Source organism: Sturnira hondurensis, unplaced genomic scaffold (genome assembly GCF_014824575.4).
Source record: "Sturnira hondurensis isolate 20B ecotype Veracruz unplaced genomic scaffold, ASM1482457v3 Scaffold0005279, whole genome shotgun sequence".
NCBI classification, from domain to species: Eukaryota; Metazoa; Chordata; class Mammalia; order Chiroptera; family Phyllostomidae; genus Sturnira; species Sturnira hondurensis.
In genome coordinates this window covers 15,315,913-15,342,849 of record NW_028077910.1, presented here as the reverse complement: position 1 = coordinate 15,342,849, position 26,937 = coordinate 15,315,913, and the positions used below count along the sequence as shown (strand labels likewise).

Sequence of the window (26,937 nt, the reverse complement as noted above, 5' to 3'; positions counted from 1 at the left end):
GTACGTCTGTGATGCAGTTAAAGAATTGTTGATCAACAATAAAGAAATACTAGAAAAATTGCTGCCCGACTGCAATTCATCCAATGAACCCTTTTTTTCTAAACCCCTTATCTAACCTTCTATCTAATTAACATTTTTCCAAACCCCTTACCCACCCTTTCTTCTCCTTATATAAAGGTTGGCTTGGGATGAGATGTTAAGATGGTTTTGCAGGTGAATCAAGCACCCATAAAGATTCAATCCTCGTCTCCACTTATCAGTTCTGGTAGTGATGGGCAATGCAAACGCCGGAACTCCGGCTTCTCTGGTTCCAGACGTGGTGGAAGCCATTGAATTTGATGCCGTCCCCAGGGGAAGGTGTGTACACCAAGAGCTCTGAGGACCACCAACCGCCACCTCAACATTAAATTCCGCGTGCTCGTTCACTGTATGTGTGGACGTGCAATGTGGATGAAAAAAGATCTGATCAGAAATTTCTTCTAGGCACGTCATGGTGGGTGGTCATACCCCAGGCGTGGACGTTTTTCGTAAAAGACTTATCTTTGCCCTAAGCAAGTCCAGTCATTGTTTCTGTGCATCTTCGTTGACACACCTTTGAAGTGACCACCCCCGAGAGAGCACGTGGTCTCGTTCACTATCCTGTAATCTGATCCCTGCCTTGTTTCTTCTCACCTCCAGGTAACCTCCCTCACTTCCCTCCTTAGCACCAGACGTAGAAAAGAAGCAGCTCGTCTCCAGAACGAATGGGATCTTGCTCCCCGGCGTGCGCCGTCTGCTTGGCTCAGGTCAGTCAGCTCTTACACAGAGTCTCCACAGGTCTGGATGTTGCTCGGGTCAACCACAAAAATAGACTTTTTTATTGGTGATGTCATTGTGCTTGTTTTAAATAGAGTGCTTAAGATACTATTTGCCTCAGCAGTACTCTGGAAACGCGTGGAAGCCTGGGAGGGACCTGTTCTCCGTTGGGAGGGCACTGGGGGAGGTGCCTGAGAGCTGGGTCAGGGTGCAGCTCGGCCTTTTGAAGTGCTGTTTTCCTCACTGATTCGATTTCCTTACTTTGTTTTAATTAGGCACTCTTAAAAGCATCTACATTTTGTTCAAAATAGACTTTTGTATTTTTAGCTGTACTTTATCATTGATCAAGATTCAGCTCTTTTATCTCCCGCTGAGTCATGAGTTCCCCAGAGGTGCCTCTGCTGGGCCTCCCGAGATAGGCCGCAGCCACTGCCCCGCAGGCCTCTGTCTGGGACTAAATGTCTCGCTCCTGCTGTGGGTGGAAATTATTCCCAGATAATGAGCGGCTACCTATTGGGAACTCTGTGCTGGGTGCAGCACACAGGGAACAAACAGAAATAGGCCTTCCCTCTGGGCAGTCAGGTGGGGAGAAGGGCTTCCCACAGGTCACGGTAGGACTGGTTATTTGGTCGAGCGTGGCTTAAGAGCTATAGGATAATGAGAGAATTGATCCAGCCCAGAGACGGGAAGTTAAGCTACACTTCTATGAGCTGAACCCTGAAGATGAAAAAGGACCTGACTGGGGGGCTTGGAGGTGGGGAGCTGGGAAATCACTCCACACAGAAGGAACAAGGAGGCTGAAGCCCAGAGGGACCAGAAAGAGGGGAGCCGGGATGAGGAAGAGGCAGATGGGGGGGCAAACAGGGCCCCTGCAGGCTACACTGAGAGTTTCATCCTGAGAGAAACAGGATGCCCTGGGCAGGGAGGCAGGATCTGGAGAAGGCTGGAGCAAGGAGAACTGCTGCTGGAGTGAGGAGGCGTCTGGAGTGAGTGGAGAGACCACAGGCAGCCAGTTGATGGGTGGGTGAACAAGGCGGGGATGGGAAATGCAAGGAAGCATGTGCTGGACAGAGAGGAGTCCAGCACCAACAGCTTTGTAACTCAGGATCAGAAATGATCGCTAGAATACAAGTTTCGTATTAAGACAACATTATTAAGTCGATGCTGGTACTTACAGAACGACAGCCAGCCGGCCTGTGGGGCCTGTGTGGGGATCGCCCTGAGCCTGCTCACATGTCTGCATGCTAACAGATCTCTCCTACCCACTCAGACTTACGGGTAACTGGAGAAATGGAACTCCAGGAAGCAGCGGGGTATCCCTGCACAATGGCCGGACTGGCAATAAGTCGGAAGGTGGAGAGGGCCGGGCCTTAGCTGGCTCGGGGAAGACTGCTCCTGCTCCACGATCTAGCAGCCCCGCTTGTGGGTAAGTCTCCAAAGAAACGGGTGCAGGGGCTCACAAGGGACTCCTAGGAGGGTGCTCCTCGAGGCGATCGGGGGTCCCAGGAACTGGGGGTGCCTGCCACAGAGTGCTGTGCCCACGGGCCACACACACACAGCAACACAGACAGACCCTAGAGGCTGTGCGTGACAACAGAAATGACCAAATTCGTGGCATCCATAGCGTTTACAAGCAGTTGCAAAATTAAAGTTTGCACACAAACCAACCATATCATTTACACAAACACTTGCTGGCAGAACAATACACATTAGACCATTTCAAGTGGCTTCTCCTGGGAGGTTGGGGTGATGGAAAAGGGGATAAAATAGAATAAATACATAAACAGCAGAGAGGGGCCTCCAGGGACCCGAACCAAAAAGTCTCCCCCTCAGCACTGCACCTGGACCAGCAAGCGCACCAACGGGCTTTTAAAAAGAGAAAGTCACTTACAGATGTGTTAAGTGCCAAGGAACTCGGTATGGTGTCCCCACCCCATATCTTAAAGTCGTGTCTTTGTCCCTTACGTTGTCAGTCTGATTAGATTTGAGGAGTGCGGTAAACCGCCCACTCTGTGTGGCTTTGGATCTGGAAGCTCAAGGTCAGGTGGTCCTCCCTCGGCCTTGGACACAGGTTGCCGCAGCCATGTGGTGTGAGGCTATTATTAAAAAGCAAGAAGCTAAGCAGACATTTCTGCAAGAGCCAGCCTGGTGCTGGGGGCGGGCAGCCGCTCTCCTCCCTGAGGTGAGGGGTCTTCCTGCACCGCAGGCCACAGCCCGAGTTCCTTCCACCCCCAGCTGCCCAAACTGTGCATCTGCGACATGGACTAGGAAGTCGCACATTCCTTTCTTAAAACACAGCCAGAGGCACAGCACATTGTTCTAATGTCTTCCAGGAAAGGGCTCTTTCTATAAAGAGCAAGCCAGCAAACACAGCAAATGACCTTGTGACTACATAACGTGAAGGAATGAATTAGTAGCTCTTTGCTACGGATTTCTTTTTAATTACAGCCATCCGCCCCTATCTGAGGGGGGATGTTTCAAGACCCCCAGTGGATACCTGGAACCTCCATACATTGTGTTATTTCTATACATGCATACCTAAGATGAAGTTTACCTTAGAAATTAGGCATAGTAAGAGATTAGCAACAGTAACTAATGATACAATGGGACAAAGATAACAACACACTGTAACAAAAGTTATGTGACGGTGGCCTCTTCCTCCTCCTCTCTTAAAATGTCTGATAACCATGAGGGCAACTAAGTGACGACCGTCTGGCGGTGTTGGCAGCTGCAAGGGATGGTCCATGTCCCGGGCAGAGATTTCATCACGTGACTCAGAATAGCACTCGGGCTTAAAGCTCATGAATTGTTTATGTCTGGAATTTTCGATTTAATATTTTCAGACCGCAGTTGACCTCAGGTAACTGAACCCGGGGAAAGCAGCCCTGGGGATCCGGCAGTTCTACAGTCTGTAGAAGAGAAGACGTAGGTACGATCTCACCTAGATTCTAGAACTAAATGCTTGATGATCAGAGACCTCTCATGACGTGGGTTAGGTTCTAACCTGTTTTTTTGGTGTGTTTTATTTATTTTTTAGGGGTCTTGTGTTTTGCTGCCACTGGCCTTGAATACGGGCAGAATCCAGCTCCTCTCCAGTCTCCCCCGGGGCACAGCTTCTGCACACCACGCCTCATAGCGGGCTCCTTAGGAGAATGGTCAGCACTTGGTCTGGGGCTTTGCTTGCAGTCAGCTGGGAGCTGGGGAGGAGACAGGCCGCTACTCACGTCCTGGTTGAGAAGTGTGCAAGGGAACGCCCTCAAAGGACTGAACTCGTCACTACACTGTGTGCGTGTGTACTCTCTTTGGTGAAAAAACGCCCCTCAAGTCCTTTTTAAATCAATAGCAAACATTTGTTCACTGCTTGTGTGTAAAGCATCCTGCTAGCTCCCTCACATGCCTCACGTGGTCCGCACACAGGGCCGGCGTATCACTCACTGCATCACTCACTAAGGCCCTTGGGGGACTGCTGCTATCCCCATTTTGAGGGTGAAGAAACTGAGGCACTGTGCAAAGTGAAAGGATTGCCCAGAGTCACAGATCTCGTGAGTAAGAAAGCTTCTCCGGGGCTGCCACGCTTCCCTCACGCAGCAGCAGGCTCTCTCTGAGAGGGCGTGTGCGTGTGTGTGTGTGTGTGCGTGTGTGTGCGCGCGCGCACGCGCACAGGATAGGCGGGGACTGTGCTCACTACCACGGTGCCTGTAGACAAGACCACACCGAACACTGAGAGGGGCAGGGCGTGTGTGGTGTGTGCGAGTTTCCTGGGGCAGTTATAACGAAGTACCATGAACCAGGTGCCTTAATACAACATAAATGGATTCTCTCTCAGTTTGGGGGACGCTTAAGTGGAATCCTTCCCTGCCTCTTCCTCACCCCTGGTGCTGCCGTCAGTCCTTGGCCTGCGCCGGCCTGGCTCCGATCTCAGACTCTGACTGTAAATGGCATATTTCTCTCTCTAGCTGCGCATGGCCTTCTCCTGAGGACACAAGTTGTAGAGCCCTTGCTGGTTCTCGGGCCTTGGTCACACCTGCCAGGACTCTACTTCCCAGTAAGGTCTTCCTCACAGGCATGGGGCCAGGGCTTCGACACATCTTTTTGGAGGGCACGACCCACAACAGCCTGGAAATGAACATGATCTGAGACTTTGGGACGGGCCCTGGATGTCGTCTTTCAGGCCAGGTATAAACGGGAACACGAGCCAGCGCAGGTGGGGAAATCTCCAGGCAGATGAGGACTGAGACACGCGGAGAGAAAGGGAGGAGGCGTTCAGCACAAGGAGGTGATCAGCCAGGTGGGAGATTAGCAAGTTAGTGGAGGGGCAGACTTGGAGCTGAGGTCCAAGTGGGTGGGTGCCCTGGTGGGTGGGGGCCAGGCTAGAGGAGGTCTGCCTCGGGGACTCGGTTCCAGAGCAGTGGGTCTCAAACCCGCACTGCCACAGAACCTCCTGGGGGCTAGAACAGGGCCCTGGGACCCTGTTTGGTAAACTTGATTCAGTAAATCTGAGGCAGAGCCTAGGAATGGGCATTTTCATGAGTTCCAGGGGATGCTGATACCACTGGTCCAAGGACCACACTTGGAAGAATTCTCTCTGGATGCTGAGTGAAGCCACTGAAGTCCTGAGGGTGGGGTAGAAGGTGACATGTGGCTCCAGACAGTCACTAGAATGCAGCTGAATGAGGACAATTGGTTCTCTCTAAATGCCTGAGGGTATCACCAGGCCTAAATTAAGTGGAGGAACATTGTCTCCAAGTTCGGTGACCTGGAGTCTCTGGTAAATCACGTCATGGTGCCTTAGAAACTTAGGAGGCAGGTCTGCCCTCTGCACCCCTCTAGGGTGCAGCCGAGAAACTTCGTGGTGACCTGGGATGTGCTCTTTCCAAGCAGGGATGTCTGAAGAAGGCAGTCTGGGCTAAACCAGTTTGCGGAGAAAGTCACTCCTCGCTTCCTGTCACATGGTAGCTCCCTTGCCACATGAAGACCGTCCCATGTGCCCCAGAAAGTTAGAACTGCACATTCCAGTAGCAGCTCTACAGAGTCATGTCTTATCCTCAGAACAAAGCTGTTTACTGTAAAACATAAAGCTTTGTTTTCACGGATCAAAGACTCCTCCTCCAGCACCTGTCTGGACTACCATTATAGTAGATGCGATCTGATGTTCATTTAAGTAAAGTCATTGAACTATTGGAAATAAACCTGAGGAACTTGACGAGGGATGGAGGACAGGTGTTACTTATTCCAAGAGCACCTTTCGGAAACATAATGCTACTTTTAAACTCGCGGTGGCACCCGGGAGAAACTTTGCTGCCACAGCAACGCCGTGACTCCAGGAGTCCCCAGAGACACGCTTCTGCCGAGAGCTAATCTGCAGAAAGAAACTGCTGTGCTGTGGCGAAATGCCATCCCTTGTCCTTCTGCCCTTGGCCTCTAGACCTGGTCCCACCATGTTGCCTTAGAGCCAGTGGTGAGGACTCCAGACTTCAGGGTCTCAGGGTGGGGGCTGGGAGGTGGGTGCCACTCCAGCTGTCAAGAGCTCCTGGGTGACTCTGATTTTTTTCCCTTGCGCACTGGGCGTCACTGGCCTGACAGATTCAGCTTCTAAATGTCCCCTCCAGCCTCCACAGTTGGTAAGAAAACATAAATGTCATGCCATTCCAGTAAAAGTGAGCTTCATTTTATAAGGTTAGTTTTATGAGTCATGCTTAGTTGGAGACAAGTAAACAGCTCATTTGTGGATAAAAAAGGCTGTGCTGTTCTTAGGAGCAGAGAGAGCATCAGCGCATTACATTATATGCCAGAATTACCTTGTTGCATTTCCCCCTCTCGGGTAGTGCCAGATGGAACAGAGTTTATGCAACACAAGTCCTTGACTTTTAGATCAGGCTCGTCCTGTGGGGTCCAGGGCAATCTCTGCACATGGACACTTTGCTTTAGTAGGTTAAGTAGTAGAGGAGAGAGAGAGGGCAATTTGTGGTACACAGTGTGTTCATTAATCTCTGTTTAGCCAGCTGATGGCGGGTACCCGTCCTTGACCCCTTGAAAGGAGCCACAGTGGATGGAGATGGCCCGAGGCAGTGTTCTCTCCAGCAGTGCCTCTGGCTCAGGGTGGGGCTAATTCAAAAAGGTTGGTTGTAAGAGGGGGTCGAGCAGTTGTCTCCTGCCTGCCTCTGGAAGGCCTGGGAATGGTCAGGGCCTGGCCTGGTCTCCCGTTCTAGGTGCCCAGTGGTCCCAGCACCCTTCCAGCTACCTTTGTTTTCATTTAAAAATATTTAGTATTTGTCTCTTGCAGGACCTTAGGCTGGCACAGTGGAAGGGATGGACAGATAAAGAGATGTACTGCCTTCTGCACCTGGAGAAGCAGGCATGCCCGCGCACATGCGCGCACACACACGCACACACGCAGAGCAGAAATCAATTGGCTGTTGAGGACCAAGGAGGAAGCAGCGCCTGACAGGGTGTGGAGGGCGGCACTTGCAGAGGTAAGGAGATCACCTGGCCTGCAGAGATCAGCCAGGTGAGAGGAGGGACAGGAGCTGCCCATCCTCAGGCACAGTTGCTCGTCCAACATGATCTGGCATGAGCTCACAGCCACCGAGAGCTGGGTGTGGTGGGCTGAGTGACCACCCCCAAAGGTGTCCCTGTCCTGGTCCCTGGGACTTGTGAATGTCACTTTACATGGCATGGGGGACTTGGCCAGTGAGATTAAGTTAAAGATCTGGAGATGGGCAGAGTGTCCTGGATTATCACAGTGCCTGCACAAGGGTCTGTACAGAAAGGGAACAGAAGTGTTACATTGAGGGAGGCTTCGAGCTGGCTGGGAGACAGGACGGAGCAGGAGCCAGGTGTGCCGGTGGGTGGCCTTTGGAAACTGGAAAAGGCAAGACTGCACTGGCGCCTCCAGAAGAATGCTTTCCTTCCAGGACCCTGACTTAGCACAGAGAGACCCATCGTGGAATTCTGAGCAGAATTATAAGAGAAGAAATACATAGGGTTTTTTTTTTTCACCTACCAAGTTTGTGGTAATTTGTTACAGCAGTGAAACGAACACAGAGTCAAAATTACTTGTGATCCTAAATGTCCTGTTGTGTGGGCACACCCCCTGGGGCCACCATGGGAGCATGTGTCTCCCACACAGCAATGGTACAAGGTCCCCTTTCATCGCTGGACTTCACTGACTAGAGACATCCCGAACCGCCGTAAGGAAGCCCGAGTGGAGATCTGCAGTGGCTACCGTCCCCAGCCACTGTGGGACAAGCTCCACAAAACGTGTCAACCCAGGCACCGTCGCAAAGGCAAACGAACGCCACGGCTGCGTGAATCTCCAGAGCAAATGATTGCCAATGTGTTGAGATCGAGGGTCAGGTTGGATTTGGGAGTGTGTGTGTGTAGCATTCCATGTCCTGTTAATGGGAGTCGTTTCAGGTCTGCATATTTACATCTGCTCTTCAGCAGAACAACTCCGGTCCTTCTAGGAAGGGTGTGCAGCCAGACTGCCTCCTGGTGCTGAGACGTACAACCTGCCACCAGGGGTCTTTATTTGGGGCCACTACCAACGCTCTGTGATCACACACACCCTTGGCCATGACACCTCGTGTGGCAAGACAAGTGGGAGATGTTGTAGGCTGGTAAAAATGTTTGTGACGTGAAAACGATTTATTACCAGCTGGTTAAAGGCATTCCTACTTCCTAGCTCATCCAGGAGCAGTTGGCTTGGGTGACCGGGGCAAAGTGCCCAGGAGGCCAAGCCCTGCCTTTACCCCCAGGGCCAGGTGGCCTCTTTCCTGCCCGTGCTGGCCCCAGACTCTGGGATCGGGGCCTGCAGTCCAGGTGGGTGCTGTGGCAGAGGCCGTGGGTGCACCTGTCCCACGTCAGCAGGATCAGGGTCTGGGAGGAAGGGGGGCCAGAGCCTCTCTGTTCTGTGCTTTCCACATATTTTGGTTTCACCTCCAGGGCAGTGAGGGCAAGGAAGAGCCTGAATTCACCTTGCAACCCCCACCCCCACTCCTGTTCTTCCATCAAGTCTGTAAAAGCACTTAGGAGCCTTCCTCGAATGAAAGTAAAGATTATTGCACTTTGGTATTTTATTACTGATCTCTCCCCTCCATATTCACTGCGGCCAGTTCCATTCTCCAGTTTCTGCTTAATGTATTGCCTTCCTATTCTTGTGAACAATCATCTCTTGAATTATCAACGTTAATGGAGAGAAGACTTCAAGAAGGGCAGCAATTAGGTGAATTATGTGGTATTAGAGTGCTTTATAGATTGAAAGGTGATGAAGGAAGGTTTTTCTTAGTAGGGCAGGTGGTCACCTCACTGTCTCGTGGCTCAGAGGACAGGCTCCAGTCTGCCGTCAGCCACAAGGGCAGGCGCCCACAGGGATCCAGACGGGAGCCCCGCCTGCCTGCACCAGGGAGGCCTGATCTGGACAAAAGTCATTTGTTTTGCTCCCAAACTTGCTTAAACCAGGTGTACTTATTACCTGATTGCATAATTAATTGTTATATATATATTGGTGAAGAGTGAGCAGCAAAAAAGATGTCATGTCCATGAAATCCAAGTGAAATTATGCTATAGAAAAAAATTGATAATGTCAAGCCTCTAAAACTCCTATTGTTGAATTGGGTGTGGATGAGTCAAGATTGGACAAGAAGAACCTGGCCCCAAGTAGCTCAGTTGGTTAGCATGTCGTCTCAATATGCCAAGGTTGTGGGCTTGATCCCCGGTCAGGGCTCATGTAAGAAGCAACCAATGAATGCATAAATAAGTGGAACAACAAATTGATGTCTCTTTCTCTCTCTCTCTCTCTCTCTCTCCCTCTCTCCCTCCCTCTCTCTAAAATCAATAATAAAAAAAAAAGATTGGGCAAGAAAAAAGAAGGAAAAGCAGAGGGTTATGCACTGTATTCTTAGTGGGTGCTCCCTCCACTATAAGTAAATCAAACACAAATCACAGACCCTAATGGGTGTGTTTTCTTGCTAAAAAGACTGCAAGGACTGCCAGTTAGATAGCCTTAGCCCTGTAACAAAAAATAGGAGATATGATGACACGTACATTGATTTTAATTTAGATTGGAGCAATTAGGAAAGCACAACTTTCCGCCACACTTTGGTCAGCGGTTTCAATTGTGTGCATTCTCCATTCAGCTGTTTCAATTGTGTCCATTCTCCTTAAGCGCCCCATCCCCAGACACTGGCTGATCCCTGAGTGGGTTGACACAATGAAGTGCGTGCACACAGAGATCTCAGCCAGCCGCTCACTCTGCATGTCAGGAAAGGGCTGGCCTCTCACCAGCTGCTCAGGGCAGGGGCCAGTGGTCCCAGGACTTGCTGAGGGGCCAGAGGAGACCTGTCTAAGTGTGAGAGGCAGCCTTGAGTAGTGGGGAGTGGGGCTGACCCAGGATACTCTGGGTAGTGTAAGAACTCTCAACACCTCAAAATCGCCCACCATTGATCCTGAGGCTGCGCCATGTGGTATCAGAAAAGTCGCAGCTTCCTTGGGCATGGAAGATCAGGGTATGGGCCGGAAGGAAGTGGCATCAGGCAGGGGGAATGAGGGAACAGAGGCCACGGTCTGCGACTTCGCCATACAGTTCGCAAACAGAACAAAACAGAATGCTTGCTAACTCTTCCACCAGTTAGCCCTGATTCCTTCTCCATACTTAATTGCACCACAGCCATTAATTATTATATTTCACCACTAGAGGGCAACAGTGTCTCTATGGTGTAATGGATTCTTGCAGAACCAAGAAATCACTTAGAATAAAGGAATTTTGGAGCGGGGAGAGATCTTAAAAATGATTTGGTTCACTGACTTTCAATTTTGTTTAGCAGAAACCCACAGAAGGAACTGCATTCTTCATAATGCCCTAGTTCACACACACACATATGTATTTGAAACACCATGAGGTACTACTTACCTTTACTTCAGCAGTGCACCCTAATACTTTGTATTCCAAACCATCTCAATAAAAACAAAAACCCACAAAACAACTGCAACCTACTAAGTTGGTTCCATAACCCACCAGTGGGCCATCACTTTGAAAATTCTGCCTTGGTCCCAGAATCTTCCAAAGGGATGTGCTGACCCTGAGGATGGAGAGGGATCCCGACCGGCTGCACTTCTTTCCCCCACCCAGCCACCTGCCCCCCTCCCCCGGGGTCAGACCTGGATGCACAACAGATATTGTGCAGCAACTGGGTGCTTGGTTTGAAAATACACTGATTGGATCAAGAATGCCAACCTGCGTTTCGAGAATCTACCAGTTTTGACTTATCAGTGCTACAGCTGCTCTCTAGTCACCGGGGCAGAAATCCCTGGGTCACTACCTTGAAATCTTCGTGTGGGTGGTGTCTCTGCTCCTCGTTACTGCAGCGGAGGAACAGCTAAGCCGAATGAATCTCAGACACCTTCCTGATGATCCCACCCCAATCTGAACTAGGGCCACAGTCTCTAGCCCAGTGCCTGGCACATAGTAAGTGATCAAGAAACAACTAATGGATGAATGGACTGCCCTTCAGTATAATGGTAACTAACATTTTTATACTTTACAATTGGTACTTTTATCACCTTAGATGACTCTTAAGAATAACTGGCATGGTTGGCAGGACATGAATTATTTCCATTCAAAATGAGAAAATACCCAGAAAAGACTTATATGAGCTTCTGTGGGTTGTGTGGCTCATTGGGGGCAAAGTGAGGGACTAGACTATGGACTCCCTACAACGACCCCTTGCTGGTCCCCCATATTCTGGAAAGACAGTCCACGGCAGTTCCTGGTAAGGGTCAGCATGCCCTCTGCTCTCCACCACCTCCTCCTCTGCTTCTGTCACCCCCGAGGGTCCTGGCATGCCATTGTCACAAGTTTGTCATGCATTTACGATATGCCTGCCCCAGGTTGCCTTGATCACCCTTGGAGGTGGGAGCTTCTTTAGCGATGATATTTGGAGGAGGCAGAAAAATGGAGGACAATAATGTCCCTGAATTCCTGGGAGAAACTGAAACCACTTCAGTCTCTAGAGATTCTTGGCCCTGAAGATTACTAAGCTCCTTGGCTCCTTGGTTTTAAAGGATAACTACTTCCGGAGGGAATGCAAAGATAACCCGATAACCATGGAAGTTATTTGTTCTTAGGGTCAATGCTCTGAATTGTTCTACTTAACTCCTCCACCCTTTCATGCATACCTGCCTCTAATTCACTTTTAATACCTTTTTTTTTTAGTAAAAGTGCAAACATATTTACTTCCCTGTGACTTCTAATTAATTGTCTGATTTCCTCCACCCTATTCCCTCGCTTTGGCAGAAGCATCTACTATTACAGATGAAAAGAAGTAATTACAGAACATTTACACAATGGAGTACTACTTGGCCATGAAAATGAAGAAAATTTCACCCTGTGCAACGGCGTGGATGGACCTGGAGAATATTATGCTAAGTGAAAGAAGCCAGTCAGAGAAACGTAAATTCCATATGGTTTCATTCCTATGTGGAATCCAGTGAACAAACTGAACTAACAAGGAAAATGGGGACAGACTCATAGATGGAGAGCAGGATGACACTAGTGGGGTTGTGGGGGAAGTTAGAGGGTGGGGGGATTGAGCAAAAAGGAAAAAGGACTCATGGACATGGACAACAGTGTGGGAACTGCTGGGGATGAGGTGGTAAAAGGGCACTAAATGGTAATAGGAAAAACTCCAATAAAGATTAAATAGAAAAGAACTGATTAATAATTTTAAAAGCCCTGGCTGGCATAGCTCAGTGGGTTGAGTGCAGCTGTGAACCAAAGGATCGCAGTTCGATTCCCAGTCAGGGCACATGCCTGGGTTGGGAGCAGGGTCCCCAGTGGGGCCGCGTGAGAGGCAACCACACATTGATGTTTCTCTCCCCCTCTCTTTCTCCTTCCCTTCCCCTCTAAAACCCTTTACCTCTAAAAATAAAAAATAAATGGAACACTTCATGATTTAAAAAAATTAAAAAAAAAACAGTAACTGAGCTCTTTTTGGAAAGGAATTTTTTAAAAAACTCATGTTTGAGAGCAAATTTATTTTGTGAAAGATGTCAGGTCCCCCCACAAGGGGGTAACTAAATGGGTGAAAATGCCAAGTATTTTATTTATTTTTATAGTTTTAGAAGGAAGAAAAAGGTCCTGGAATTTGCGAAGTGGTGTGCGGCAGGATGACGGCTTTCCATCCCTGCTGACCGCCAGGCAGCAGAGCGTCGGCAGCGCCCCTCGAGCCTCTGGGGAGCGGCTGCTCGCTCCTACTTGGATAGCTAAGTTCTAAGACTCCGTTTTATTTCTTTTTCTGAACTCCCCCCCCCCCCAAGACAGCAAGGACTCTTAAAACAGGTGACACGAATAGTTTGCCTTTTCCTAGGAACGCTTTGATTTCATCCTTCAGTAAATTTAGCCACCCTGGCTGCAGATTTAAGTCTTTGAGGGACCCGGTCCGAGCCTCCCATGGCCTACCCCACGACTATGGCTGACACCAGGTAAAGAACAGCCTTCCACTAACTCCTACTGGCCGTCTTTCAGACTCTGCCTATTTACACGCTAGACTCAGGGCTAGATTCTTTGAGGCTGAGTCTGCAGGCTCTGTGGAATATGTGGAAGTTAGTGGAAAGAGAATAGTTACTTTGGGGGCAGACCTAGTGTAGTTTCGAAACTTCTGTATTTTCCGTTTGATGAAGAAAGCGATGTAACTCTCCAGTCACAACGTGGCACCTATAGTCAGTGCCTTGTAATCAGTAACCAAACCACCAGCTGGAACGTTCTCCTTCTGTCTGCTCACTTAGAAAATGCCAGGATGACCAAAGTGCCTCCACCCAGACAGGTGTGTAAATTCCAACCACGTCCTGAAGCCCTTGCACAGGGCCGCAATAAAAAAGCCAGTGAGTGGGTCCGCGGCCCAGCGTGGGAATTGGCTTAGAATTTGAATTTGTAAATCAAATTCTCCCAAGGCTTCTGCTGGAGTCACTGGCGGGTCGTGCCCGCCAATAGCGACCACCCCTGGGTACCCCCAGGCAAGACCAAGCCTTGCCTTTCGGGCCTGTTCCTCAGTTTCCCCATACACCTCTTTCCCAGGTATGGGAGGTGCCCTGTGAAAACATTTTGGCTACGCAAATGCCGTAAAGAATCAGCCCGTTTTCCGCGAACTCTGAACACCGGCGTGCGCCTTCCACGCCCTGGATACTTCAGGAGCGCCGAGGCGTCACCCCAGGCTGGGTGGCAGACCCGCGGCTGGGCGGACAGGCGCGCGCAGGCGGGCGTCGCCGCCCACGGGGCGCACCGTGGGGCCCCTGCCTGCGCCCGCGACGTCGCTCCCGCACTCACCACCACGCTGCCCCCCTGCATCGTGGACAGCTCTCGCAGGGCGCTGGGCGAACCCACGCGGAAGTTGAGGAAGTGCAGCGCCGCGTGCGCCGCCTGCGGCAGGATATCAGTGAGATCCCAGCTCTGGACCCGCCCGTAGTGGCCAGGCACGTGCGCCCACTGCTTCTGCATCCATTTCGAGAACTCCCAGAGCTCGGGCCACTCGTACTCGTCTGCGGACTCCACCGGCTCCGCGGACTCCACCGGCTCCCCGGGCCGGGCCGGCGCCGCCCCCGCCCCCTGAAGGGCGAGCAACAGCAGCAACGCGAGCAGCGGGGCCGCGGGGCGCGGGCCCCGGGGCCCAGGCGCGGACAGCGGTTGCTGGCGGGGCTGCATGGACGCGGGCGGGCTGGCGCGGCGCTGGACCGGCCCAGGCTGGGAGCTGGCGTTGCCGGCGCTGGAAGAAATAAGGCCGCGGCCGGCCCCGCCCCTCCGCCCCTCCGCCCCTCCGCCCCCGGGGCGGCCTGCAGCTGGGAGCCCCGGTCCCCGATCGGCCGCGCCCTCTCGGGAATTCCCACGGACCTCGGCCCCTGCTCCGCGCCCCACTCCGCCTGGGCAACCGCTGCCTGGGCTCGGAGCCGGGACGCGGCGGCGCCTAGGCGGCGCGGGGCGGAGGTGTCAGACCGTCCCGCGCGGGCAGGGGGACGGAGGGGCAGTGGAGACTCCTCCCCCGAGAGGGCGCAGCCCACCCGGCGCCCCGCCGCCGCTCCCCCAGCCCAGTTCGTGAACCCAGCTTTTCTGTCCTGTGGGTGGTGCGGTTTCAAAACTACTGCTTTCAGCGTCAGTTCTTGAAGGCTTGGCGCTGTGACTTCCCAGAGGGTGAAGTCGCAGCGTTGGGGGGGGGGGGGGTCGGTGTAGCACGATGACCATGGAAGTGGGACAGGTCGCTGGAGAGTTGGGGCTGGAGAGGAGGCTGCAGTTGTCAGCTGGGCAGAGTCAGATAAGGACCAAGAGGCCCCACTGGACTTGGGAACAAGTAGGTCATTGATAACCCTGGTGAGAAGCAGATTTAAAGGCTGGAGGTGGAAGCCGGATTCCAGAGGCGTGAGGCGTGGATGGGGCTTTAGGACACTGGAGGATGCGAGGGAATATTGACAGCTCTTTGTAGACACGTGGCAGTGAAGGGATGAAATGGCTACTGTTTATGACCCACGGACAAGAGGGTAAGCCCAGAAGAACCAGGGGGTAGAGGGCAGAACTGATACTGCTGGGCGTTTCCAGTATCCATTTCTCCATCTCTCTTCATCTTGTTAAGGGGTCCACCCCTTCCCGATACCCGCTGACTCCTCCGTCCCACTGTGGAGCCAAAGGAAGTTCCTTCAGACCCGGCATGCGTGATTCTGGGTGAGATGCTGGGGGTGGGTGGGAGGTTGGGAAGTTGGGCGGCGATGCCTGAATGGGGACCGGGCTACCATCTCTCGAGATATCCTTCCTCCCCCACTTCTTCCTGTGGATGCCGACGGTCTCCTGTCTGTCCTTCCGATGGTTGCTGCTGCCGATGTTTATGGGACGACTACTCTGCTAGGGACAATGAGGGAGACAATCTCGGAGTACACGTTCTAGACAGGGCGGGGGGGGGGGCGGCCTAGACAATGAAATAAGCAGGGAGATGTGCCCTGTGTTGGATTTGGATGCAGTTACATGCAGTGGAGAAAATTCAAGCCCAAAGAGGGGTGGGGAGTTGGGAGGTAGTTATGATTTTAAATAATGTGGCCAAGGCAGGCCTCACTGGGAAAGTGCTGTCTGAGTAAGGACCGGAAGGAGAGGGGCAGCAGCCAGGCAGGTGTGGAAGAACCCAGCAGGCAGGAGGAACAGCAGGTGCAGACACCCTGGGGCAGGAATCCACTGAGCACGTGTGAAGAAGAGCAAGCACGTGCAGCTGGAGGGAGAGTGCAAGGAAAAGAGTACCAGGATGAGAAGCCAGGGGTCATGGGGGATGGGGAGATCATGCGGGACCCACGGGCCTTGTCATGGCTGGATGTGCGGCATGGAGGAACACTTCGTCACCCTAGCAGCCGGAGAATGAAGGCCACCTGGAGAATGACTGAGCCGAGAGAGTGGAAGAGCCTGGGCTCTTGGCGACGTTGCTGAGCACCCAGATCAACGGATCCTGGGACAGCCATGTTCCATTTTTAAAATGTTTGAATTGTAGCATTCATCTTATAAACAGATTTTCCAAGATATAGGAGAGTATTTCCTTTGCTGAGAATTGTCCATTTATGACCTTTGTCCACTGATCTGTGGGGTGTTTGCACTTCTAATTGATTTGCAGAAGCTCTTCAAATACTAGGGAAATTGGGCCTTAGTCTGTCATGGGTGTCATTACTATTTTTTTCTCAGTTCATATACAGCGTTTGTGTGTGCAGACTGCTCCACCTTGCCAAATGCCACGTGTGTGGGTGATATTAACTGCACAGCCCTCTGTCCAAAGGGCCCGGCCTCTGGGGTCATTTGTATCGCCGCTAACCCTGGTCTCTCCTCGTTGGGGTTGGGTGGTTGAAGCCTTCTTCCTGCTGCAGGGAGGAAGGTCCTATTGAGCCGGGCTGGCCCCCAGCCTTGTGCCGAGGTAGATGTGTCCCCACCAAGTGTGTCCCATGTGCCATGTTTCCTAGTTCCTTAGTCACTGTGCAGGTCATCATCATTTTTGTACAGAGAACTTGGTTTGTGTTTAAGAAACATAATAATACAAAAAAACTGTAGTGACTTTTAATCATGTGAAAAGATGTTGAGTACAGAGGGTGAGAGAATAAATTGACACAGCCTTTTTTTTTTAGAGCTGTTTGCATGTCCATCAAAATTAGCCATGTACATAGCTTTTGACACAGCAATGCTACCTCTGGAGTTTATAGCAACAATAAATTCACACGTGTACACAAAGTAGTGTGGATGAGAATGTTGGTCTCTGCATGAGGTTTGCACACTTCCCAAATATCAATATCCCATTTTCTGTTCTTCATTCCTAGAACAGTGCTCGGCACACCATAGGCACCCGTACATAATCTGGGGGAAAGAATGAAACGTAAAAGCCTGGAAAAAAATCTAAGTTCCACAGTCGAACAATTCTGATATCTGAGTTACTGCACCAAACCCAGAACCAAGTTGGGTTCCTGAAATAAAAGAATTAGTTCAGCGGCGCCAATCATGAAAATAAGATTGACTTCAGCTCTGCAGAGGGTGGAACGTCCAGGAATCAGAACCAGAAATTCGAACCTGCGTGTGAGCGCTCAGGCTTTTTACTAGGAGTGGGCTCTTCCATTTCGGTGTGAGTTTCTATGGCTGCAGGGGGCGACACATGGTCACTCATTCCACCCCACCCACAGGTGCACCCTGGTCTTGTCTTTCCCCCTCTTTAAGCCCTGTAAATAAGCTCAATAAAAGACCATTGTTTATCTTGTGTTTCTTAGGGGTCTTATGCTTGTGGCCAGCTTCTAGGTGCTCCCTTCTCCTCCCTTCCTCGGTCACCTGTGGTATCTCACAACTTCAAGGAGAAGTGTCAGAGGAAGTTCCCAGACCAGGGAGACTTAAGCTATGTCTGCTCTGGTTAGGGAGGAAGAGGTATAAACCATTTGCTCTCAAGTGTCCTTGGTTAGTGGAGATGAGACATTGCGATTTACCAGCTGGCTGTATGTTGCTTAATTTGTTTGGCCTTGTTTAATTTTCTTGCCTCTGTTTCCCCATTCCATTTGCCCAGCAATTTTTTCTAGCTTCTTACTATCCTATCACACGTCCAACTAGTGGAGTATTAAGTAGCCATTAAGAAGTGGTGAGATCCAGGCTGGCGGACACTGGACCATCTCTGAGATGTAAGTTGTTAACGGTCAGCAGCAAATGTAGCATAGGGCAAATTGTGTGCTACTGGTTATCTGAAAAGGAACAAATAGCATACACATAAGCATACATATATACCTTTGGAAATATGCAAAGGTGTCTCTGGAAACATTTATAAGAAATTACAAATATTCACCACCTACTCTTTTGTAACAGGTATTTCCTTAGTCACACATGTTACCCATTCTAAATAATTTTTAAAGAGTCAAATGCTGTGTATGAATGCATTCCATATCTGTTCTTTGCCAGGTAGGAAGACCCACCACTTCTAAGGGACTTGGCGATTTTATCATTTAGCACGGCCAGGGCTAGCCTATCCTCAGGGTCATTTAGCACACAGTTCAGGGTAGTCTTCCTCCCTCTGAACCCTGCCTTTCCACACTCAGGCCCAGTTATGTTTCCCCACATTAAAAGTCCAGGAAAGGTGTTGATGTGCTGATTCATACTGTGTTGTCCATGACTGCTGCGGCTCCCTGCATTGCTCTTCCTAGATGTATTATCATTTTAGTAGGGGCAAGGTCATAAGCCTTGAGAACTGGGTTCTGATTGGACAGATTGCAGGCATTCACAACTGTCCAGTGTGCTAACTAGAGGCATCCAGCAGCCTTAGCATCCACACGTGCCCCTTCCTATCTGTTGAGTAATAAGAGGCCAGAGAGCTGGGTGGGGAGGTTTTGAGGGGTGTTACCTATTCATTCCCCTCCTCCAAGGCAGGAGGGACTGGGATGTGTCTTCCCTGGAGATGGCTGAACACAGAGGATTGCTGAAGTACCCTTGCCAGATGCCCAAGGGGATTAGGTATGAGGGGACTGGGTTGTCATGTGCTGACAAAGAAGGGCATGGTGACAGTGCTGTCACAGCTATCTCCGGCTCTCCTGGTTTGTGGTGAGTGTGGGTGAGGACTCCGGAGCAAGTGAGAGGAGCGACAGGCCCCACGTGCCTTAGTGGCCTGGACCTGTACCACCAACAGGCGAGGTTCGTGGCCATGCCTTTGAAGTTGCTGGTGCCACTCGCAGCCCTGAGGATGAAGCAGAGATGAGGCACAGATAGACACCAGGTCCTTGCAGCTATGACTCACCTGCTGGCTCACGACCTACCTGAAGCTTACTCTAGCTACACTTTTCCATTATGAGAATTGATAGGCCAAGTTTCTTGTTTCAACCAGCTCACACATGATTTTGTTACTGCAGTTGAAAAATTCCTAATGAATTGCTGAGGACCCAGAAGACACAAGGCTGCCCCATGTGGGGTCTGCCTGTGCCAGTATTGGGGACACTTCAGCTGCCTCTACTGTGAAAAGACCATATTGACAGATTCTGCCAACTTTGGGCTGAACCAGCTGGTGAAAAGCCCCCGTCTCCAAACAACCTCCAGCCATGGCTGTAGAACCTCACCAGACACAGGGGCCACGGCAGCCGTAAGTCTCCAACGGGAAGTGATTCCCTTACTCTCTCAGGTTCTTCTCTGAAAAGAGCAGAGTCAAGGGGAGTAGAAGGGAAAAACCAACCCTCCAGCAGGAGAAGGAATCTTTTAGATCAGAATGTCAAACTCATTTTCACCAGGGGCCACGTCAGCCTTGAGATTGCCTTCAAAAGACTGCGTATAATTTTAGGACCATGTCAATGTAACTACTCCTTAACTAGAAGCAAGGAGCTCCATGCTACTGCTGGGTAGAAACAAGGTCCCGGGCCTGATAAAACAGGTGGAGGGCCGGCTTCGGCCTGCGGGCCCTGTGTGTGCCACCTGTGCTTTGGATAGAGACTGGGGCCTAGGCCATGGCTCAGAGTAGGATCGGGGGAGATGACAAGGTCCCCAGGATTATCTTGCAAAGGCCTGAGTGCTTTACACTTTCTCCTCTCTGCCCCTGCCCCTAACCTCATCCCCATGGGGGCTTAGAACGTGGTCATCTCTGGGAGGGGGCTGGGCCTGGGGCTGGGAGGGGCTCACTCTGACAGAAAGCTTGTGGTTCTTTGGTTTTATCATTCACAGGTAGCACAGTGGACCGAAGCGTGGACTTAGAGGCAGACTGCCCAGCTTGACGTGCAACTCCACCAGAGTGAGCAGAGGTGGGTGACACACACACACACACACACCACATACACTGTACCCACGTGCACACTTTTGGCGTACTTCCTCCTACAGTTGCTGGTGAGGTTCAAGTGCGCTAATGTCTCTGCCTATATGAAGTACTTCGGATGGTGCCTGGCCCATGGCAATGGCTACAGGTATATGACTTTGATTATTAGTATTGCTATTAACTTTAAAAAATGAGGTGCAATCTTGAAAAGGATGTAATCAGCTGTGGATTCTTTACAAGTGATGAGAAGGGATGGTAAGGACTAAAAACTACTGGGCCATTCAATAAAATCTTAGCTATTACTTTCAGCCTCTTTGACCCAGACTTTTATTGGAGCTATTAGCAAGGCAGAAAATGTGTGTTTGTAGTCCTTTTTCATTCTTCTCTCTGGCAGAGGTGAAGGTAAGTGGGATTGAAAGAAGAATAGGAATGATCAGTCTTTGGCTATTGAAAGCTGATTAACCCAGTTTGGATGTGACCAAGACTATTGTTATCTTCCAGCCTTGAAATTAGGAATGCTGGTAGAGAACATGCAGCTCACCTGGTTCTTTGGCTCTGCATCTTGCATGCTCTGCTTTTGTTTCGGTTAAGCAAGCCCTGTAAACCTGCATATTTTCCATGCCGTGTCCCAGGCCTGTGCTGTTGATCCTGAAACCCCTGGGGAAAAGAACAAGGCTCCGCTGGGTAGAGTGAGCTGTTTTCCTAGAACATCAGGCCTCCTGATCTCTCCCTTTAGGTGCTTGGGGCTCTTTGGGAATTGGCAGCATCCTAAACCCTGTGCCCATGTTACCCAAGACTCCTGCTGGCTGCAGCAAGTGACCACAGATGGTGTTTTGCTTTGGGAATAAGACCCAGCCAGGGCTTGAAGCTTTCGGTGTCGTGCCTACACCCCACCAGCCTCAACTGCAAGTGGTTCCCAGGGCCCTAGAATGCAGGCCTGGGCAGTTCTGTGAATCGTGAGGATGTGGAGAGAGCATTTCTGGCCTGACTTCTTTGCAATGCAGAGGTGGAGGCAAGGGTCTTTCTAAAAGAGGTGTGACAGGAAACAGTGGTTGCATTTATCCTGTCCCCAAGGAAAGATTTCACATGACAGAGTTTAGGTGGGGACTGACCGGGATGTGTTTGGAAGCCTCTGAATCCAAGGGAGGGAGGTAGCCAGCACTATGCGACAGACCTTTCCGAAGTGAATGTTCTGGGTCTACACAGTCCAATGTGGTAGCCACTAGCCACGTGTGGCTACCCAGTGAGTGCTTGAAATGTGGTCAATGCAGCTGAAGAACGGAATTTTTTATTTAATTTAATTAATTTAAATACACAGAGCCCCTTGGAGCTGCTGGTTCCCACATTAGACAGCACGATGCAGACAACTGACTTTTCACTCCACCAGTGATTTCGGGGGAAAAAAGAAAAAGTAATATTTGCGGGTGCTGTCTTTCAGGCAGGACGCCAGAGGCTTTCTGTACCAGAATTGTCTTGTTTCCTTGCCACAGTTCAAAGCAGTAAACTGGGGGGCAGGGGGAGGTTAAGTGACTGGCCCAAGGTTGCACCACTGGCGAGGGGCAGTGGGGGAAGCCACACTCCAGGCACTGTCTTCATGTTCCACAACCAGACACTCCCGATGGACCAGGGGGTCAACTCACAGCAGCAAAGCTAATTGAGGGCTTGAAGATCCAATGTTGTGGTTAGGGGGGTTGGGATTATTTTGTTTCGAGAGAAGACTATGGAAGGAGCCGCTCAGTCTTTAGTTAGTGCTAAATTAAAAGATCACTTTGTCAGAGAAGGGTGGCAGGCTTTCTCTGTGACCACTAGCTAACGCATCATTTTATTCCGGTCAGTGTGGGGGACAGGGAAGAATGCAATAAAGCCTTGGTTCTCATGTGGGGACCTTTCTCTCACCACAAGCAAAGGGGCCTGGTTGGACCTCAGGCCACATGAGGCCGACTCTGGACCAGAAGGAACTCAGCCACCTGGGACCCTGTGGGGACCCTGTACCAGTAGCATTTGGGCTTGTTGGAAACCAGTGGAATTGAAAAGTATATTGGAATTATTTGGTGATCTCAACACTGATCGTTAGCAAAAGTAGGCAGTGTGGCAGCCTATTTGCTGGCCTACGTGTGATGTGGAGCCATTGCTAAGTTGGAGCAGAAGGCTAGAACTGCTTCACAATCCTATGAGCGCGAAACAATTCGTGTGAAATCCACCATGTGTTCACATTTAAAACTAAAAGTCATTTAGATTGGGTGGCTTGAGGAAAATGTCTTCTCTTGCAGAGATTTGGCAGGCCCATTTTGACACATAATTGCTAACAGATGTTTGGTTTAAGATGTAATGAAATGAACATGGCCTGTATTACATGTATTGGGTTCTGCAGTTTTCCACAGTGAACTCTCATTGTTGGCATGTCCTGCTGGTTAAGAACACAACTTCTTTATAGGTCAGTGACCCATTTTCTGGTGAATTTGGTCCAGTGTTTTGTTTCTCCATCAGTCACTCACTCAAGAGAGTATTTTTGCTATTCCAAGAATAAATTAACATTCTACTTGGTGATCTATAAACTGAGATGTAAAATAAATCACAAGTTGGGATTGTTATAATTTTCCAAGCAAAGGATATTTAATTCAAGTTTGAAATTGTATGATTTTTTCCTTTCTTGTTTAAGAAGATGCTATGTCCACTACAGAATGAAATAAAGGATTTTAAAGGGGTTTTTTTTTTCCTGGTGATAATACTTTGAATTTTATGTTCTCAAAGAAAAGTCCCTACAGTTGATAATATTTGTGTGCCATGAACTTCCTGGAGTGGTTGATTGATTACATATGGTCGACGACACTAGTGTTGACCAATCAAATGCACACAGAGTGTTATCAGGCAAACCCGAACCAATTCCACACTCCACAGAGGAAGGCATCGATCTGCCCACATATGGCAGCCTAGATAATAGGACTGGGTATTAGAAAACTGCATTGTATTTTCTTCCCACCTCGCCATTCTTTCCACGGGGTACATGGTGGGACATGTGTCTAATAATGAGAACGAAGTACTGATAAGCAAATCACTTGACTAATAAACAGACGACACAATCACCTAGACAATCTATATGCATCCTGGGGTTGGTTGGGTTCCTCGGAACCTAACAGTGCTGTGGGCGGCTCTTCGCACTGGGATGTTGTTCAAGAAAAGCTGTCACTGTGGTGGGTTTTGAAGAGCTGGCAAGTTGTGAGAACAGCAAGGGCAAACTGTTCCAGGCCAGAGGGGTGGCCTGAATAAATTATAGGGAGTATTAAACACGGGGCAGTGGGAGGCTGGCTGAAAGGGTGCCAGTGGCTACCTGAAGCGAAGCAAAAAGGTGGAAGGCCCCTAAGCCCAGAAATGGGCGTTTGTTCTTAGAGGGCCCTGAGGAGTCACTGCATACTGAGGGAGTTTGCAGTGCACGGGTGAGTAGGGTTCTATGAACACTATTTTTTGGAAACATGTGCTAGTGGGAAACTGGTTTTCACTGGTACAGGACAGAATGTGACCAGGCTTGAGGATAAGGAGGTACTGTTGTTGGCTAAATTGAACTTCTATCTTTTTAAAAAAGATTTTATTTATTTATTTTTAGACAAAGGCGAAGGGAAGATGAAAGAGAGAAAGAAACATCAATGTGTGGTTGCCTCTTGTGCACCCCCCACTGGGGACCTGGCCCACAACCCAGGCATGTGCCCTGACTGGGAATCATACTGGCAACCCTTTGGTTCACAGGCCAGCACTCAATCAACTGAGCCACACTAGCCAGGGAAAATTCTATGTCCTTAAAAATTAATAAGTATAATATAGTGCAAAGGGCTTTGCTCTGACAAGCAGGAGGATGAGGTCTGTCTTCGCCCTAATGGGCTTCAGCCTCTTCTGTGTAAAATTCTGGGTGTGGGACGAATGAGAAGATAACCAGAGGGGATGGCTAGCTGGGGGCACTGCGGGTGTCCTCTCCTTCATCTGTGCCCACCCAGTGCGCAGCGACTCGCTACACTGCCTTCTTGTCGTCTGCTGTTGTTTATGGACCGACCTCAGTGAGATTCCCCACCTTCCATGAGAAGCCTGCTGCCCTGACACCAGCACCCAGGTGTCGTGTTGCACGTGGCCTCATTACCGAGTATTTTAGGCTTAAAAAAACCCAAACCTAAAAAAAGGCCAATAGTTTAATTGATATGCCCATTATCTGAATTAAATGAAACAATTGACTGAAATGTGGTCCGTCAGAGGACTCATATTTTAAATGGTAAGTAAACTGATGTAGCAGTCAGTATAGGCTAGGAAATGCTGCAATAATGAACAATGCCTAAATCTGAGGGATTAAAACAGCAACTTGTCACTCCTCAGGGGTTGTCCGGGGATTCCGTGTCATGAGTCTTTGTATATTGTGTTCGTCCGCTAGGGCTGCCAAAACAAAGCACCACAGACTGGGCGGCTCCAACAGCAAACACTTGTTTTCTCACGGTTCTGGAGGCAGGAAATCGAGGTTAAGGTATCGGTTGGGTGGTTTCTTCTGGGGCCTCTCTCCCTGGCTAGCGGGCGGCCACCTTTCCTGTGTCTTCACATCTTCACACGGTCCTCCCTCTGCCTGGTCTGTGTCCTTGTCACCTCTTCTTGGAAGGGCTCCAGTCACAGTGGGCAACAGCCCACCCTAATGACTTCTTTTGATCTCATCGCCTCTTTTTTTTAAAAAATTTTATTTATTTTTGAAGAAATGGGAGGGGAGAGAGAAAGAGAAACATTGATGTGCAAGAGCTACATTGATTGGTTGTCTGCAACCCAGGCATGGATGTGCCTTGAATGTGCCTGAACGGGTGACCTTTCAGTTTGCAGGCTGGCACTCAATCCACCGAGCCACACCAGCCAGGGATCATCATTTCTTCAAAAATGTTTTTTTTTAATTTTTATTTTGAGAGACAGAGAGATAGAGATTTGTTGTTACACTCATTTGTGCATTTATTGGTTGATTCTTGTATGTGCCCTGATTGGGGATTGAACCTACAACCTTGGCATATCGGGACGATATGTTGTAACAAACCGAGATACTTGGCCAGGGCCCTACCTTATCACCTCTTTAAAGGCCTTACCTCCAAATACAGTCAGAAGTACTAGGGGTTAGGATTCCAACATGTGAATTTGGGGGGACACAATTCAGCCCATAGCAGATAGGTTAAAACTGGGGCCTAGTTTACCACTTGGGGCTGTAACAAATAGGCAGGACTTTCTGATACAGATCATCCTTGTACTTGGTGCCAGAACTCTAAGAAGATTAATTTTTGCAAGTTACTTCTTGCTATAACCTTCAAGACAAATATAAAGAGATGCAGTCATTAGAATAAAAACAAAGATTTAAGAAATTTAAATGTAATTGCAGGCTTATAATTCATCTCATACCCTAAACTCTCTCTGAATGTGCTAGATAGTACAGAGTCCACTGCATCTCGGCCTTTTGGCTAAGGTCAAGTGTGGACAGTACAGAGTCCAGAAGACTGATTATGCTTTTTACTGGTTTTAATGATTTTCTTGCGATGCATATTAGAACACCATAGATCGGTTACTCTTATTGACTACTGTCCTGCTATTAGACTCTGACCGAGGCTAGTGGTTCTCAGACTTGCTTGTCTATGAGGATCCCAGCGGGTCTGGGATGGGCCTGAGGTTTTGCATTTCACACAAGTTTCCCAGTGACACTGGTGCTGCTGGTCCGTGTCCAGGGACTAGGCTTCAGGTGACATCGGTTTAGGATGTTGCAGCAGGGGTGACAGAAAGTCACCTTCATGTACTTCCTCCTTGGGGTGCTGGCATGTGGGGTGCTGGAAGGCACCCCACCGGCATCTTAGAGGCCAAGGCAGATTGCAGGGAAGAGAGTCAGAGCTGTGAACCCCTTACCACGACCAGCTTGTGTTTGTTCGTTGCTACATAAACCACAGAACAACATGAACCACTCTGTGCAAGCCTGGCCTTCTCTTGGTTCACTTTTCAGTTACTTTGTTTTTAGTTTTAGAACAAAGGATACTAGTAGAATGTTCTTTTTAATAATTATGCCGAAAAACAAGGTAGAAAGTTTTTTAAAAGATGCCAGTTCCTCTGAATTCTTGAGAAGAAAGGACCCAATCCTCTTTCCATTTCCATTTCCATTTAATAAACAAAAGTTTCCTGGGTCCTGTAGGTACTGTGGCCCCTTCCGCTTTGGGAGTCCCGGAGGTGCTCCCCCAGACGCAGCAGCAGCCCACAGGCGCTCTCTCCTTGATGTCCTGCCCTCCTGTCTGGGGCTGCACACTCAGGCTCTGCCATTGGGACTGGTGGTTTTTCAGTTCCCCCAAAGCTGTGACCCCTGGGGAGGTGACGAGAGTGTATGCCCCCAGGAGGCTGCTGAGGGAGACCCGCTCTCTACCTCCCCAGTACCCGCTCTTCTTTCCTTCCTCACTAGCCAGCCCCCCAGCGCTATTCAGGGTGGCGATGTGTCTTGAAATGCTTTGCCACTGCCCTGGCAGCTGCGTGTGGCTGTGTCACCTGGTACTGGCCAGTGACATCCAAAGAGATTCTGGGAGTGGCCTTTGAAAGGGGACTGGCTCCACTGGGGTGCTCGTACCTCCCTTTGCCCTCCACCCTTCACTTTTTTCCATCCTGGAATTCAGGCCCTAGGCGTGGAAGTGCAGCAGCCACTTTGTGACAACAAAAGCTATGCACGGAGGAAGCCGGAGCAGGAAGAAAGGAGGGGGCTGCCTCTTCACTGATGCCCTGAGCAGCTGCTGAACTCCAGACTCCCTCTTCAGTGAGCAAACAAACTGCTCACTCAGGAAGGCCTCCAGTAGGTTTTCAGTTATTTCTGTGAGCTCTGCCCCAGGCAGCATGGAGTCTGGAGAGG

The 26,937-nt window shown here is 49.9% G+C and overlaps 1 protein-coding gene across 1 annotated transcript in view; it reads right to left on the bottom strand.

Annotated features, from left to right (window-relative positions):
* Nucleotides 1–14,543, bottom strand: part of RARRES1 (retinoic acid receptor responder 1) — a 30,618-nt gene extending 16,075 nt beyond the window's left edge. The window contains exon 1 of the mRNA XM_037046653.1: nt 14,117–14,543. Coding sequence (XP_036902548.1) covers nt 14,117–14,491 — 375 coding nt within the window. The 5' untranslated portion in view covers nt 14,492–14,543. The remainder of the gene's footprint in view (nt 1–14,116) is intronic.
* Nucleotides 14,544–26,937: the final 12,394 nt, after the last annotated feature.